Here is a 17,979-nt window from a genome sequence, read left to right as displayed (position 1 = left end):
GGGCCAGTAAGTCTTGAACCTCTGTACAGAAATGAGCCCCTGTGGTGGACCCTCTGAAGCCCAGTTCATATCCGTTTTGACACCCCCAACAGACTTCTGCAGCCATGTTGAGAAGCAGTGGCGAATAGACACAAGTGAAAAAGACCAGCAAGCCAGGAAAAAAAGGCCCTATCCCTTCTGGAGTACAGAACATTACAAGCTGACATAGAAGTTGTTAACAGATTCTGAACCTCTCTCTTAACTTTCCAGAACATCATCAGATCTCCCCCTCCTATCCGTAAAGTCATATTATGGGCTGACCTAACTTCCTTACTCGCCTGGTCATTTGGCCCTATTGTCCCAACCCACCACAGGATATGACTGTAGCTGACAGGAAATCCCATGATTTCAAAGTAAAATTGCCATGAAATGTGAAGTTGAAAGATGGTCATAATGAAATCGTCCAGCTTTTTCAGAGTAAAATACCATTGTAAGTCTCATTATTAATCACCACTACACTCTAAATTCAACTTCATCTAGCCCTTGAACACTTTGTGCTGCTGCACGTACATGAAATCAAATGTAAGTAGGCTTTGAGTTGCCCACACCATCAGCACATCTCAGACCTACCGCTTTGCACCTGTCGTTCCTCTTAAAATAGGACCATTTATTCTGAGGATTTATGAACATTGTGGCTTCTTGTGCTCTACTTTCTATTTCTTGTTATTTCTATCCATCCAAGGTTTCTCCCTCCTACTCTCTCTCAATATGTTGACACTTAAAAGCAAACACTTTCATTCCAAAAAACGTCATAAATGTCAGTTGTGTAATGTCTTTATATTTTTCATAGTATCAGTGCCCCTTTGTGGGTGTATTGCTCGCATCCTTCGACTCTGCATGTTGTTATGTTCTTTTCCTTTGAGTGAGCCTTATTGACACTGACAGCAGTAATAATTGTGCGTTACTGGAGACTGGGGTCTGTGGTGTCAGCCATGAATGTTTAACTGATTTTGTTCTACATTTATCAGTGAACCAGAAAATGTAGCCTGATCCCTGGGAGATCAAATTGGATGCAATCAAAGACCTCATATTTCTCCATCCTTTGAATCAGTTTCTCTGCTATAAAGAGCATCAGTGAGCAACTACACATCAGGAAGGACTAAGTTCTCCCCTCTGGCTGTATTCATGGAAAGAAAATCAGCACATTTTCACACCTTGACCAACAAATCTTTCAGGCTAAAGCCAAGCTACATTAATAATGTCTTTAACTTCAACAAAAGTATTTGAGTAAACCTCCAGAAGGCCTCCATGTGAGAGCAATATGCCTCAAGCACGTACTGTATTTATTAATATTCAACATGTGATAGTTCCATTCAGCAACTCACTACAATAATGAATAGTTCTACTTCAATGCATCCATTCTCCAACTCTGGTATTCCCTTTTTTCAAATGAGTCCTAGCAGCCTGAGGCATGACTGAATAAGACCTTCTCAGAAAACAGAACATTTTGCTCTCAAAGTTTTCATGTGATGTTTGTTGAGACATCTATAATACTGGTTGAATTTGCCTTTGTCTGCTCATGAGTTCTTGTGATGGTAGCAGCAGTTGGCCCTGTCTTGGGTCTGTCTGCAGGATGTGTGTTCCAGCATCCTTTCAGTTTCACATGGGAACACAACGAGAAGCACCCAAGGGCAATGACCTTTTAATAGAGCAAGTAATAGGAACACTTGGCCAGTAAAATACGTTTCTGGGGGTTTCTTTGCGTGACGCATCTTAGATGTCGCGAATTACCTTCTTCAGAATTGGTTAATCGTATGGCCTTAATGCTAATAGGATGCTGCTAGCATATACACGACATTGGTCAGGGTTTAGTCCCCAGTGCCGCAGTTATATGTAAATAACGAAGAAGCATTACAATTACAGTTTGCTAACACTAGCTAGCATTAGCTACAATACGCTATTAAACAATTTCATATTTGGGATTAATAAAGTATCCATCATCCATCCATCATCCATCCATCATCATCCATCCATTCCATCATTACTACCAGCAGCCAGCCAGCCAGCCAGCAGCCAGCAGCAGCAGCCAGCCAGCCAGCCAGGCGGCCAGCCAGCCAGCCAGGCGGCCAGCCAGCCAGCCAGCCAGAGCAGGCCAGCCAGCAGCCAGCCAGCAGGCCAGCCACCAGCCAGCCAGCAGCAGGCCAGCAGCATCCAGCCAGCAGGCCAGCCAGCAGCCAGCCAGCCAGCCAGCCAGCCAGCAGCCAGCGGCCAGCCATCCAGCCAGGCGGCCAGCCAGCCTAGCCAGCCAGCAGCATGCCAGCCAGCAGCCAGCCAGCAGGCCAGCCAGCCAGCCAGCCAGCAGCAGGCCAGCCAGCATCCAGCAGCCAGTCCAGCCATCCATCCATCCATCATCCATCCATCCATCCATCCATCATCCATCATCCATCCATCCATCCATCCATCATCCATCATCCATCCATCCATCCATCCATCATCCATCCATCCATCCATCCATCCATCCATCCATCATCCATCCACCTATCCATCCAGAGTATATACTGTACTTTACATTATTTGCTTAGCCTATCAGCCCTGTCTGAATGTCCGATTCACAAAGATACGAAAATTATATTACAACGCAAACTTTTCGTTTCTGAGTTTAATTTGGCATTGTTTTACTTCTGATTTCAAATATCAAAGTAAAATGGCCTTTACACTAAAACAGACGAGGTAGAACTGTGAGCAATGAGGCCTTTATTGCAAACTTGAAGTTACAGAGAAACTCCATTTGGAATTTATTTTTGTATTTGTAAGAAAATAGTTTTGATATTTATTTTAATATTTTGCTTCTCTGTTTAAGCGTACTTGTCAAACCTTCACTGGTTTCAGATACTCAGATGTTTATATTGCTGTTCTTTAAAAAAACATTATCAACGGTAACTGGATTAAAAAACAAACAATTTTCAGCCACTCACCTTGGGTTCTGGAAAGTATTTATTTGTATAATGTCCGCACACTGTGTCGAACCCTGAATGTGCCTGTTGATATTTTTCTAGTTGGAGAACAGTTTTTGTTCTTGAAGGATCACATACAAACAGCACCTGAATTCCATGTGGGGATATCTGAGGCGACATCTCTGTAGTACAACACCTGAGAAACAGTCTCTAGATTGCCTGCTCACTAAGCTCTGACAGTTCCATGCCTTCTTTCACTCATCTATCACTTGTATTTGCTTTCCCTCTCCCCTCCCCAGGTGGTTTATCATATAACTTCTTTAACCAGGATATAGGAGCTTTGCTAACCAATCAGAAGCTGAAGGATCATTGGTATAAAAACACAGTAGCTCTGCAGTACATATACACACACGGCTATGTGTAGCTGTTTATCCTCTCGGCATGCTCATTAGAGCAAATGTTATCAGCACACCAGAGCCAGGCTGTCTGTCTGCCCCCCCCCCCCCTGCTGAGGACAGAGCCCATTACTCCTCTTCTAGGAAGCAGCTCAGCGCTTTGACCCCCGCTACACTGTGGCTCTGTAACTGTGCCATGAGAGAGGGGAAAGGCTGGGTGTGTTGCTGTAATTATTCAGAATCAGGGCTGATGATGACTTGTTCCACATCCACTGATATATATATTTTTTTGTATAAATTGTTTATTCATCATAATGTACATTCAGACTTTTCACAGCTGTATCAGTAAATAAAAAATAATAAAAAGTAGTATAATTAACCTCATAGAGAGGAGTTTTCAAAGAATAAGAGCAAAAATAGTACAGATATAAAAAGAAATACAAAGAAAGAAAATATTTCAGTTTTGACTTAATTTACCAATAAATAAGTGTATAATCTTATCACTTTAGTCATAAAAAGGAATAAATAACTTGAGCGCATCACAACAAATCTTTCCATAGCGTTTTCATTATTTGTGTACACTTTTATTAACCTCTGAAGATAAAGTCATCATTGTTTTCCCCTTATAAAGTAATATACAGGTAACATGTTACATTGCATCATCCCTATACAATAAAAATGAATTCTAATCAAGCCCTCTTTATATTTTTCATAGCTTCATCAGGGATTGCTTTTATAATATAATGTGTTTGGTCTAGTGGTTAATCAATGTTCAAAGTTATCCGGTATAAATCCATTACCAGTGTGTGATTTCCATTTTGGATAATTATTATTGGTTTAAATGATTTAAAATGTACATTTGATCTTTTGTAATGAATCATTTCTCTGCCCATGCTCTAAAATCAATGTCACATTTTCTTGGCAGAAGATCCAAATTCTTTGTAATCTCTTACTCTTGATATTTTAAGAGGTCTTTCCACCCCTTTCCATCCATTCCGAAAATGGCAGCCTCTTAAAAGGCACAAGTTGACATGAGTTCTTTTTCTAATTCAAAACAGTTTGTCTCCTGATCTGACATTTACCATTCAGCCATTCCACGAAGGACTGCTGCCCAGTAATATCATTTATAACTGGAGAGATTAAGGCCTCCTTGTCATTTTTTGGATAGATAATAATATCAATTCATTCTAGGTTTCCTATTCTCCTAAATCAATGTGGAAATCAACTTAACTAGCATTTTAAAGGGCCCATGTCATGGCCATTTCCACTGATCATAATTCCATTGTTGAGGTCTACTAGAATAGATTTATATTGTGCAATTTTCCAAACTCACATTGGTTTCTCATACAGCATCTCTGTAAACTACGTGTATTCACTGAATTTCACTCTCTGCCTTTAACGGCTCGTTGTAGCTCCAATAGCTCCAGCCCCCACCCTCCCTGTGAGCACAGTGTGCTCTGATTGGTCGGGACGTTGTGAATCACGCTGAGCTCCGTGGAGGTGTTGTTTCCTTGTTAGCGATACACAGCCAAACTCATCCTGAGCACACACAAAGTCACAGCCGAAGTAAAAACAATAAGTGTGGCTTGATATTGAGTAAGAAAAAGGTTGATAAACGCTGTGAGAATGGGTCTGCAGAGAGAATGGGTCTGCAGAGAGAATTTCGCCGCGATCCCAACTGTCTGTTATCAGCCTGCAGCCAGGGAGGAGAAATCAGCAGAGCTGCCTGCACTGAGTGTGTGTGTGAGGAAGTCCGTGGATTGGTCAATTTGGACCAATCAGCGGGGGCTTAACGTAACGGCTCCGCGGATTGGTCCATTTGGTTCCGGGTACCGCATGACCGTATCGCGTCATAGCTCTGGGCGTGGCTATCCAGACGTCACGATGCCCAGGAAGAACATGAGAAATCTCCAACGAGGCGTTTTGGGGAGGTCTTTTCTGTGTTAGAGTTTTACTCGCTACAGGGTGTACTTTGAGGGTTTGTGACTCTGCAGACCGTTTACATGCATAAAAACCTTCATAACACACAAGGGGACGGGTAATAACTGGAAAAGCATGACATGGGACCTTTAAATACAGATGCCTAGATTGGTATTGATTTTATGTGAGCAATTGATCTACTAATTTGTTTTATATAACTGTGCTGTTTCTGGGGTCACTGGCTCTATTTTAATGAGCACTCCTGGTAGACCATATCACTAAATGCAGTCTGCACACTTCCTCCTAAAGAGGCGGAGGTTTGTATCTCGAAGAGGAAACGCAGAAGAGTCACACACAAGATTATAATGAGGCTGGTAAGGTTTATTCAAACCACAGAATCATCTCATTTTCCGGAGCAGAGCAACTCAACTTGATACCAACTATGACTTGTATCAAGTTCTGCAAGGTTTTCTTTATGTGTTGTATTCATTGAATCAATGTGAGACTGATAAATGATCTACTATGTTGCTCTTAAATAGCTACTATCTCTATAATCATTTAAAAACATTTCCTTGGTCATTTGTATGGTTAAAATGAAGTGCAGAATAAGAGTTGGACAGCAGGACTGGAAATCAACAGCCTTGACCACAAATCATATTCATCCACCATCAAAATTGATCTAGAGTTCCTGACCCGATTCATTCAGGCCGACATTAAAGACTCTCCAGAATCAGACAGTGATGTACTGATCAGAGTATATTATTACACTCACAAAGCACAGAACATCTCTGAGGCTGTTAACCATTATATTCCTTATGCTGACACATTTTCAGCAAAGATTAATAATTCTTTAATTTATCAAGATTAAAGGCTTCAATGTTTTTCTAGCAAATAACTTCTTTCTTATGCTTTATTTTCAGCCTTTACAAAACCGCGTTCATCATCCAAGTGAAACTGTATGTATGCCTTTGAGGTGAGACAGTCTCCAGGTAGGGGCCAAATCTGTCCAATTCATTAAGTCAAGACAACAAAAACTCCCGGAAAACAAAACTATGTTGAAGACAGTTCCATCAGTGGTAATGACCTTTGCTTTGAGTCACCAGTACAATTGAGGAGATTTTGGACAGGTCTAACAGGGATACAAACACAACTGGTCCAAACGGTTGTTATCAAACCATCACTATCACTGTAGTCAGGGCGAATTGATAAACCACACTGTCTCTGTTTGAAGCATCTGTTTCAGTTTACAGACTTCCTAGGTTGACTTTATGTTGCCATACTGGTTTCAGAGGGTTTATTTGTATCCTTACCATCATTTGATGTTAAAATGGATTAAATTAATCTAAACTGTGGCTTGTTATGTTATGTAATGTTGCCGTGGTCTAAGATGTCAGCTGTAATAACTGATCAAACCGATGGCCATAGCTTCAAAAATAAAACCTACTTTGTAATTAGAATGACAGATATGTTGTAGTGAAGGAGTTGGGGCCAATGGCCATTTCCCCACTTCCTCCACCCCTACTTATGGTACCATTGCTTGGACCACACCCATTTTCATCTCAACTACAAACCTGTAAAGCTCGGTGACTGAAAGTACTCACAACCTCCTCTGTGGTAGTTCCTGCTACAGTACGTACAGTGCTGGAATGTAACTACGTACATTAAATCAAATCCTGTACGTTATTAAAATATGAAAATACTAATTTTCACTTCTACTCCACTACAATTTGCACGCAAGCGTTGTGCTTTTTACTCCACATTTTACAGATTTAGTTACTAGTTACTGAGCAGGTTTAGATTATTAATACAAAATATAAATTAACTTGTATAATATCATATATAATTGTAGGTTAAACTACCCAGTAGCTTTTGTTAATAAACACCACTTTTACCAAGTAATGAACACATGAATGCATCAATGATTATATTCATTTTAGATATATGGTGCTTCGATGGGCCATTCTGCATAATTAGTTCTTTCACTTTTGGCAATGAAAGTATATTTTGATGCCAATACAAAAAAATGCAGGACTATTTTTAGTCTGTAGTATTGCTACTTTTACTTGATAATCTGATTTATTCTCCCAACACTGAGTACATGTCTTATGATGATGACCCCAACACAGATTCACAAGGTGAAATCAGAACCAGCTAGTAAGAAACCAAAGTTATCCTTCAAGAAATAAACCATGGTGTCACCAACATTAACCTTTCGGCAACCAGAACATTGTATTTTTGCCAATCAGCTTCATTCTCAAAAGAGCAGAGGCAACACAACCTGACAAATTGGCAAATGGTTTAAAGCCGGCCTGACATCTTCAATCCAGCTGTGGCAGACCTTTACCCTGACCACGCACACTCATCAGTACCTGTTGTGTCTCTCCGGGAATGTAAAAGGTCATTTATCATTTTTCACATTTCACCAGGCTTCAATGTTTGATACCGTCAATCACACCGTTTCTCCAGTTTTTAATTAAACCGTAGGAGACATTTGAGTATAATATTTGTCTCTATACCATCCTTTAAAGACATTCACCTGCAATGAAAAGCAATTTCATTCTTTCTCACTTTAATGAACATGCTGTGTAAATACTGTGCTGAATAAGAGTTGAATTTCACACACTTCTGTCTGTGCACAAGCTTCAATCAAATTAACATTATTGGATTGCCACGTAAAACAGTCTTTTTATAATACAGAGCAAATTGTCTGCAATAAAAAGGGATAAGAAAGCTGGATTATGTTCCATTACGATCTCCCTCAATGAATAATACAATAGGGCTCCTGGGACCAAATGGAGATTGGGCTCATCTATTCATGTCCGTCTTCCATTTGCCCATTTGTGCTCAGGGATGTTCTGAGTGTGTCTCCTGCCTGGTCAGTGATTCAGCCACACAGAGTGAGGCCAGATGTCCTTGTGGTCTCACTGATCCATACATCTGTAGCACGGATGCGTCCGTCCAGGGACGTCTTGGCATTTTACAGCCCACTCCTTCTCCCCAGACATGACAAATGTCACCTTTTCTTCTTGCAGGCTAAAATGGAGCCAATGAATTTTTGTCGTATGGTGACCTTTTAGAAACCATAATATAATGCATTTTATTTTCCTATTGTAGCACTCAAGCAGTCTTTCAGCAGAGCACTAACAGATAAAGAAAAGTTTGCTTTGGACAGATAAGGATTTGCATGAGATAAGTAACTAACAAATGATACAAACGTAGCGAAGGCATTGCGATATTTTCCTTCTCCGTCTCCTTTTTGTTATCAATGCCCAACTTCCATCAACATGAAAGGCTCCGGTCCTGCTGATCCAACATTTCATTTGGAAGGGATTATGCTTTTAGCAATCAAGCATGGCAATATCAGAAAATCATACAGGGATGTCAGCAAGCAAAGAGAGAAGCTATGAATATCATTGAGGCTTTGTCTGACTTTGCTCTTTCTTCAAAGCAGAGATTTAGTTGGCAAGTGTAGTTTGAGATAAAATGAGGTCTCACACGTCAGGCAGTTACTGTCAGTACTCTGAGCTGCAACATGGTGGTGGAAAGGTTCTTTGTCAGACTTTTTTAGGTTCCTAAGCCCAAGTGGTTGAAGCAATTCCCCATTCTTGTAATTCTTCAGTTGAATATAGCGGTGGCATAAAGCAAAAAGAGAGTGAAAGACTTGTAGGGAATGGGAACTGTGAAACCCTCTTTAACCTGTAGGTAACGTTAGCCAAAGTTGTGAGAACGTTCCCCGCTAGCTGGGTTGTTCATGTTTAACTTTTGTCCAGTTTCTGAACAGATATGAGGAGCTGTGAGCTCTGTGTGCTAACAGCTAACGGCTGATGTTTCGGTTTTCTGATTCAACGTCCGTGACGGCAGGCTGAGATCCTCACCGCTGATTGGCTACCGCGCGAACGCGTCATTCGCATCAACCGCGTCTGTCCGCGCCTTTGCATTGACTTTACATGCGCCGCCCCCAAAAATCGCATCGCGTCCAGTGTGAACGCACCAATAAAGAATGTTGTTAGAATTTTGAATTTGTAAGAATTGTGTAAAAAATAACTAGTTTTAATGTTAAATGTTGCACTTGCATGAAGCTTCAGTGGATAAGCCTCACAGTTAAAATGGCACTTTATGTTATCTGCTCACTGCAAGATGTTATTTTTTTCTTTGTTATTGTTGCTGTCAACAAAATAATGTACTCATGCACTCAAACAAATGGAAAATAAGCTACATACATTTATATTTAGGATTGTAATGAAGGAATGAATGAAACTTAAAATGATAGGTATGATGTAAATATATATATTTATCCTTTTTGACATGTTAGTTATGTTGTGTTCTTGGTTTAATCAAATTGGAAGTTGCACCAAATTATTTGATGTAATTCAGAGGCAATTAGCCTACATAAAAGGCCTCAAATTGGAAGTACTGTCTGGGCTGTCTCTTTCACTCAATTCTGCAATAGGTAGATCTCGCCTTTCACCAAGGCCGAGGTCAGGGATCTTGGGCTTAAAAAGGTTGGTGACCACTGGTCTATACGATAAAGAACCTTAGCGGATACAACTGAAATCGTCTCCGCGTGGACGGGGCCTAGGACAGTTCGAGGGACTAAAGAATTCGGGGGAACAAGTACCAGGGACAAGTACTTGGTGTGAAGCGGCTAATGTAGTGCGACGTCGATTCTCAGGGCTACATCTTGGACCCTGTTTCCAACTAAATAACAACCACTCTCTTTGCGCTGCTTTATTTAAACGAAGCTCCCGCCTGTTCACTCAGGTCTGGGCACTAAAAACAAACAAACTAGAAAAGAGAATTTTTGGTACAGAAAAATACCAAATTGTGATTTGGCTTTATGTTAGACCCTCTCTGTGTAAAACATAGCCATGCTGACAAGACTACCTGCTGGAGTCTGTAAAATGAAACTAAGGATAATATTACACTTGCTGTCTAAAATTGACAAACTACTCTTTATAATTATCAGGTTATTAGATATTAATGCTTTTGTGGTGTTTCTCACCTCCATTGGACTCCTTTGTTGTTTACTTCCGGACCATAGTGATATCACTATGTGACATTGCGCTCCTATTGACTAGTGCTCCAACACATTGTACATGGCTAAGGGGGCGGGACATTTCTAACCAATCGCAACAGAGCCGGCCAGCTAACCAATCAGAGCAGACTGGGCTCTGGTTTCAGACAGAGGGTGAAAAGAGGTGCGGCAGTATGAGAAAATAAAGAGCTTTTTGAACATTAAAGCATAGAGACATGTCACAGTAGAGACACTACATACTGATATACACCTGAACATCAGCAGGAGAGGACTCTTTAAAGTAGAGACACTACATACTGATATACACCTGAACATCAGCAGGAGAGGACTCTTTAAAGTAGAGACACTACATACTGATATACACCTGAACATCAGCAGGAGAGGACTCTTTAAAGTAGAGACACTACATACTGATATACACCTGAACATCAGCAGGAGAGGACTCTTTAAAGTAGAGACACTACATACTGATATACACCTGAACATCAGCAGGAGAGGACTCTTTAAAGTAGAGACACTACATACTGATATACACCTGAACATCAGCAGAGGACTCTTTAAAGTAGAGACACTACACACTGATATACACCTGAACATCAGCAGGAGAGGACTCTTTAAAGTAGAGGCACTACATACTGATATACACCTGAACATCAGCAGGAGAGGACTCTTTAAAGTAGAGACACTACATACTGATATACACCTGAACATCAGCAGGAGAGGACTCTTTAAAGTAGAGACACTACATACTGATATACACCTGAACATCAGCAGGAGAGGACTCTTTAAAGTAGAGACACTGCATACTGATATACACCTGCACATCAGCAGGAGAGGACTCTTTAAAGTAGAGACACTACATTCTGATATACACCTGAACATCAGCAGGAGAGGACTCTTTAAAGTAGAGACACTACATACTGATATACACCTGAACATCAGCAGGAGAGGACTCTTAAAGTAGAGACACTACATTCTGATACGTCACCTGAACATCAGCAGGAGAGGACTCTTTAAAGTAGAGACACTACATTACTGATATACACGTCACCTGAACATCAGCAGGAGAGGACTCTTTAAAGTAGAGACACTACATACTGATATACACGTCACCTGAACATCAGCAGGAGAGGACTCTTTAAAGTAGAGACACTACATACTGATATACACGTCACCTGAACATCAGCAGGAGAGGACTCTTTAAAGTAGAGACACTACATTCTGATATACACGTCACCTGAACATCAGCAGGAGAGGACTCTTTAAGTAGAGACACTACATTCTGATATACACGTCACCTGAACATCAGCAGGAGAGGACTCTTTAAAGTAGAGACACTACATACTGATATACACGTCACCTGAACATCAGCAGGAGAGGACTCTTTAAAGTAGAGACACTACATACTGATATACACGTCACCTGAACATCAGCAGGAGAGGACTCTTTAAAGTAGAGACACTACATACTGATATACACGTCACCTGAACATCAGCAGGAGAGGACTCTTTAAAGTAGAGACACTACATTCTGATATACACCTGAACATCAGCAGGAGAGGACTCTTTAAAGTAGAGACACTACATACTGATATACACCTGAACATCAGCAGGAGAGGACTCTTTAAAGTAGACACTACATTCTGATATACACGTCACCTGAACATCAGCAGGAGAGGACTCTTTAAAGTAGAGACACTACATACTGATATACACGTCACCTGAACATCAGCAGGAGAGGACTCTTTAAAGTAGAGACACTACATACTGATATACACGTCACCTGAACATCAGCAGGAGAGGACTCTTTAAAGTAGAGACACTACATTCTGATATACACGTCACCTGAACATCAGCAGGAGAGGACTCTTTAAAGTAGAGACACTACATTCTGATATACACGTCACCTGAACATAATCATAACAGGCCCCCTTTACTTACTTAAAGGTGATTTAATATTGCACTTCAATAAAGTCAGTAATTCAAAAGAAACCAATCTAAAAGGAAGAAATACATTACTACATGACCCACTATGTTGCATTTCATTAGGCAACAGTCAGCTGCTGTCAATCACCTAGCTAGTCTACATAAGGACATTAGCTAATAGCATCACCTAATTTTATTGACTGATCAAAGAAGACACTTCCTGTTTCCAGAAAAACAATTACTTCAAACTTGGCCTTTACTCTCTCCATTGGGTTATGGGTGATACAACTTGATTTTGACCTCACTGCAGCGCAAAAGCAAGGTCCTCAAAACAGATGAAGACAATTCACTGGAGTGTGAAAGCAGTGTTCTATTTGTTCATGACCTCAGACGATTTTTCTATGTTACTTCCCATTTCTACATGTGGCTGCTAAAACCTAAATTACACAGTGATCATTAAAGTCAAATCAGACCTAATTATCTCCCTTTTTCTCTTTCTCTTTCCCAGGGAGCTCATAGGTCCAGACTTCACAGAGACCTATTACACAGAAGATGGGCAGCCGGTGACTGTGTCCAACAACAGTTACACTGTAAGTATGCAGGTATGAGTAATACTTGTTTCCCTCCCTCTCTTTTTAATGCTGGTTATTTGCATTGTTGCTTTTTGTTTCCTGAGGACATTTGTTGTTGGCCCTAAGAAAATGTCCAAATTCGATGCACCTTTGACCTTCTGATCTTAAACCCAGTACCTAAATTGAATTCTGCACTAGACCCCTCATGTTAACTACATATCTGCCAACTCTTTTACAAATCATTATAATGTTTGATTTGTTTGAAATCATTTCTAGTACCATTTCTATCGTCAGGAAGTCATTGGGTGCCATTTGTTTCAGTATGGTATTAAAATCAGCTTGCAGGCTTAACACCTTTATTATATCAACGTGATTTGGCATGTCATGAGAACTTAGGGACATTAAAAAGGATATTTTAAATGGAGGCATATGTCTCACTTTGATGAAGTCATTTTTATGTTTTCTCAATGAGTTCAAACTAATTTAACTAAAGGAGTAAATATGCAGTTCATACAGAGAATCCTCTTTTCTCTGGACTCTGTATGAAATGTAGGATATCACTAACTAAAGTACTACAAAAAAGGGCAAATTGGAGGAATGAGATTTCACATAGCAAGAAACAGTACATACAAAAATAACTCAAAATGGAAATCCTACACTGTTAAATGTCGGTTTTTCTTTAATCATATTATATATGCAGAAAGAGGCTGCTATTTTTAACCAACAAACACATTTAAAACCCACAACGTTTTTGCAGAGGTAGAAAGATAAGCTTTTGTACCTTAAGAAATATAATTTTGAATAATTGTTAAAAAATGTGTTACCTTTGTACTGTATGTCAGCACTAAGTTAATAATACTGAGGAATAGCCAGCATGAGATTTGCATTTTATCTTTTGACTTGCTAGATTTTCTGAAATGTCCTCATCATAAAATGTGGGCAGAAAACTGTTATTTAAAAAGTAAATTGTTAAACAAAATGTCAAGATCCACTTAAAGCTGTAAGACTTTACACAATGCTCTGGAGCCTTTGGCTGTGTTACTCTTTAGGGCTTTTAGGCAGGGGGGTCCAAAGTTCTTTCAAAGAGAGCCAGATTTGATCCTGTGAATATACCCGGCGAGGGCCAATAGTCCCTTCTGACATTTTTAAACATAAAAGTAACATAAAAATACACTGTATTAAAAATGTTCATTGTCACAATTATCTTTATTTTTCAAATGGCAATGTAACCCAATATAAGCCACTCAGGTGTGAACCACTCTAAAAACACTGCCTTTCATTCTGGAGAGTCAGATAACATTGAACAAACTATATGGAATACCTTAAACTTTGAAGCAGGTTTGACCTATTTTTAATAAAGTGGGGTGACAGTCAGAATCAAGTCTGACAAATAATAATCTAATATATTCAACAGAAATTGTTCAGTCAAACCATACACAAATGAATTAATTCGGAAAATATCTCCTTCATCACTGAAATGCAATTCAAAATAAATCACACATCAATTTCTGGGAAAGTAGGCTAACACATATAAAATCAAAGTGTGGGCAATGTGTGGGGAAAAGAGTCAATACATACAGTTCAATCCGCTTTAGCAAAGAGTTGACAACCCCAACATAAATGCAATCCAGTTCATACTGTAGGCCAGGCATCCTCAAAGTCCGGACTCCGGTCCGGATCCGGACCGAATCACAACTGTCTCTGGACTCTGAGCAAATTATACTTTTCATCTGTATTATCTGTATTATCTGTGTTATCTGCGAGACATCGCCACAACGCAACGAGTCAAAATTCTCCGCTATGTCCGCTGCAAACAGCGCTCTGCAGACTGTTCCACTGTCTGTGTGTATCTGTCAACGCTTTGGTCCAATCACATTCAGCATCCCGTCAGCGTTTTTTTCCCCCACCAACAGTCTGCGAATCAGAGGCACAGTAGGGCGGGTCTTCGCGGAATGCGGGTGGGAAAAATGCGTGTGTCGTGTAGTCTCTTTCAACCTGTCTGAGTCAGAGCGAGAGTTTAAAAAAGAAAAAATCAGAGCGAGAGTTAACAGCTCATCTAGTTGCATCTGTACTGTAGCTAGTAGCCTAGTTTCACCTACCCCAGCTGCCACCCCAGTTGGCAGCTTTGTTTTGAAAGAAAAGTTGTGGCTCATCTGACATTTATGAGAGAAAGTCTCTAATGTCCGAGTGCAAGTGAATGCAGCACAAGATGCAAGTCTTGTAACCCCTCCTCCGTCCCTGGCGCGAGCGTGGAAATATGATTGGCGGAGATTTTATTTGAACGGGACGATGCAAAACGAGAAGCATTCGAATTTCGGACCCAAGTACTGAAGGAATGAGGTATTTGCGGTCTACAATGACAGATAAGAGACTGTCAAGTTTGGCTGTACTCAGCATTGAATCAAAACGCACTAAAGCTGTTGATCTTAATAGGTTTGTGAGGCGTTTTGCTGAACAAAATGGTAATCGCCGCATTCAGCTGTAATAGGCATGTTAACTTGATGCTCTGCTCACGGATGAACATACAAAACTGTTAAGATGATGACCTTACGTGTGTAAATATATTTTTTTCTTTGTGGGGGTCTGCCCCCAAAAAACAGTTTTAAGTCCTGAGAAAGTCAAATAAGACGGTGTGTAAAACTACACTGCCCAGCCAAAAAAAAGTAACCACTTTGATTGAACTAGGCCAGTAGGTAAGGACTTTCCACTGGATAATAACTGAAGTATAAAAGAATGCATGACTGAAGTGATGGAGACCATGTTTGAAGGCAAACAAAAAGAGGAAATAACAGGTCAAATCAAGCAAATCCCCCTCTCAGATTCCACAGCAACCAGAAGAACATAAATACTGGCTGGTGATTTGATTAATCAGCTTTGTGATGGAATAAAAAATGCACAGTGCATTTCCTTAGCTGTGGATGAGTCCACTGACACCACTGACAATGCTCAGTTGCTGGTGTTTGTGAGTTTTTATGATGAGGCAAAGGGGGAGTTTGTTGAAGATGTGTTGGGCCTGACGAACCTCAGTGGACACACAAGGGGGCAAGACATTTATAAAGCAATAATGGGAATGCTGAATGAAAGAGGGTGCAGCTGCCTTTATTCATAACTGTGCAGCTCTTACACTGCGACTCTGAGGGATCAAGCACAGACACAATAACAATGAAAATTGCTGCATACAGATTATTTTTGTTTTTGCAACCTCGTGTTAAGAATCTTGTTGCAATTGTTTAAAAGTTTGAATGACCGTAATAAACGGACCTTTGTCTTATTGAAAAAAAAAATGTGGACCTTTAAGATTTGTATTTGAGTACCCCTGCTGTGGGCTCATAAACAAAGGCAACTAAAAAAAGGCCGCTCTGGGTTTTACCACGGATCCACGCAAAACAAAAGAAACCAGGAAATACCAAGACAAAAATACAGTGTCTTTAACAGATAAGGCAAACGCAAATACCATCGGCTTAAAGGTCCCATAACATGCTTTTCTAGTTATTACCCGTCCCCTTGTGTGTTATGAAGGTTTTTATGCATGTAAACGGTCTGCAGAGTCACAAACCCTCAAAGTACACCCTGTAGCGAGTAAAACTCTAACACAGAAAATACCTGTCTATGCTGCCCCAGAACACCTTGTTGGAGATTGTTCTTTTTCCATTTTTTTCTTCCTGGTGACAGTGACGTAACGACGACCAAATGGACCAATCCGTGGAGCTCCTCACACACACTCACTCAGCCTTATCTTTTCTCAGCCGCGGCTCCGCGGATCTCCGCACACACCGCGGAGCTCAGGCAGAACCCACGCAGCAACCAGGAAACGACACCAGTAATCCAGCTCACACTGGCCGCTCCTCGAGCCTCAAAGGGCGGAGCAGCGAGCCCCGCAACGTCCCGCCAACACGGCACCCAGACCCCACGCAGCATTCTCATCTGTTTGTCATTACTGGTGTCATTTCCTGGTTGCTAACGCCATTGTAACACATAATCACTGATGTTCCGCTGTAACGGTGGTGGACTCATCAGAACAGAGTGGGCGAGCTGACCAATCAGAGCACAGTGGGCTCATAGGGAGCGGGGGGCAGGAGCTCCAACAAGCCGTTTAGGACAGAGAGTGAATACACATACTATACAGAGATGCTGTATGAGAAACCAATGTGAGTTTGGAAAATTGAACAATGTAAATCTATTCTAGTAGACCTCAACAATGGAATTATGATCAGAAGAAATGGCCATGACATGGGACCTTTACATTTCGGCATGAGAACGGCCCCTTAGAGTGGTGCTGCCACCATGCGGTAAAAGGAGGAATTACATTTTGAAGATTTATTCTGTTTGACAGTGCTAGTGGGCCATAAATAATACATTATAAAACCTCATTAAATCTGACCTGGTCTCCAAACTTTGGACATGCCTGCTTTTAGGTATACAAAATAAAGTGTGCTCATCAGCCTGCAGTCAAACTTGTCAAACTGATGAACCCAAATGCACGACCCAGAGACAAAGTCTTGAATGTAATAAAAAAGTGTATTTATTTTCACAGTTCAGGTAATTCCTCTTAACAGAGTAGGTGGTGGAAATAACATAAAGCGCTCACAAGGAGGAAAAAACTAGCGTAACAAAGAGAGGACTTAATAAAAACTTTAAGCCAACAAAAATAAACAAACATAACAAAACCTGACATGAGAGAAAGCAATCCTTTCTGAGTTGAGGCTTGGCACGACCATTCGAGGAAACAAACAAGACGAACTGACACAGGACAGGGGAGAGACAGGACTATTTAAACATGAGGTGAGTGGGAACAGGTGGAAACAATCAGGGGCGGGGCAGACACTGATGAAGGCGGGAAAAACACACAAGGGGAGGAAGAAACAGGGCCTGCAATGAAAGACAAGAGGTAAGTACAAAATAAAACAGGAAATGACAGAGAAAATACATAAACATAACTAACACATTTGACGAGACACAACAAAACGACTTGTTTGAATGGAACTGAGAAACAAATTAAAACCTGGATACTGAGATTTTGAAAAAAGTATAATGTGAGATCTAAATCAGCATAAATACCTAAATAAATGTGAGGAGATTGTCCTTCTTGAATGTAAAAAAAAAAAATGTTGGTCTCCCTTTGGTCTTCATCAACATTATTTAGCAAAGGCACAATCCTCTTAAAGCGACATTCATTGAAGTTAGTTGATTAAAATCTTT

General features: G+C 40.5%; 1 protein-coding gene across 2 annotated transcripts in view; it reads left to right on the top strand.

The window, feature by feature from the left end:
- The window catches only part of adam19a (ADAM metallopeptidase domain 19a), a 216,697-nt gene that overhangs the window by 123,606 nt on the left and 75,112 nt on the right, over positions 1–17,979 (top strand). Inside the window, exon 4 of one of the 2 annotated variants that reach the window (XM_034130902.1) lies at positions 12,717–12,798. In XM_034130902.1, the coding sequence (XP_033986793.1) occupies positions 12,717–12,798 (82 nt within the window). Of the gene's footprint in view, positions 1–12,716; positions 12,811–17,979 lie in introns of both variants that reach the window. The other variant, XM_034130901.1, reaches the window with a different exon arrangement.

The sequence above is a fragment of the Trematomus bernacchii genome, unplaced genomic scaffold (genome assembly GCF_902827165.1).
Source record: "Trematomus bernacchii unplaced genomic scaffold, fTreBer1.1, whole genome shotgun sequence".
NCBI lineage: Eukaryota > Metazoa > Chordata > Actinopteri > Perciformes > Nototheniidae > Trematomus > Trematomus bernacchii.
Note: the sequence above shows the minus strand (reverse complement) of the source record. Positions and strands in the feature narration are given on the sequence as shown.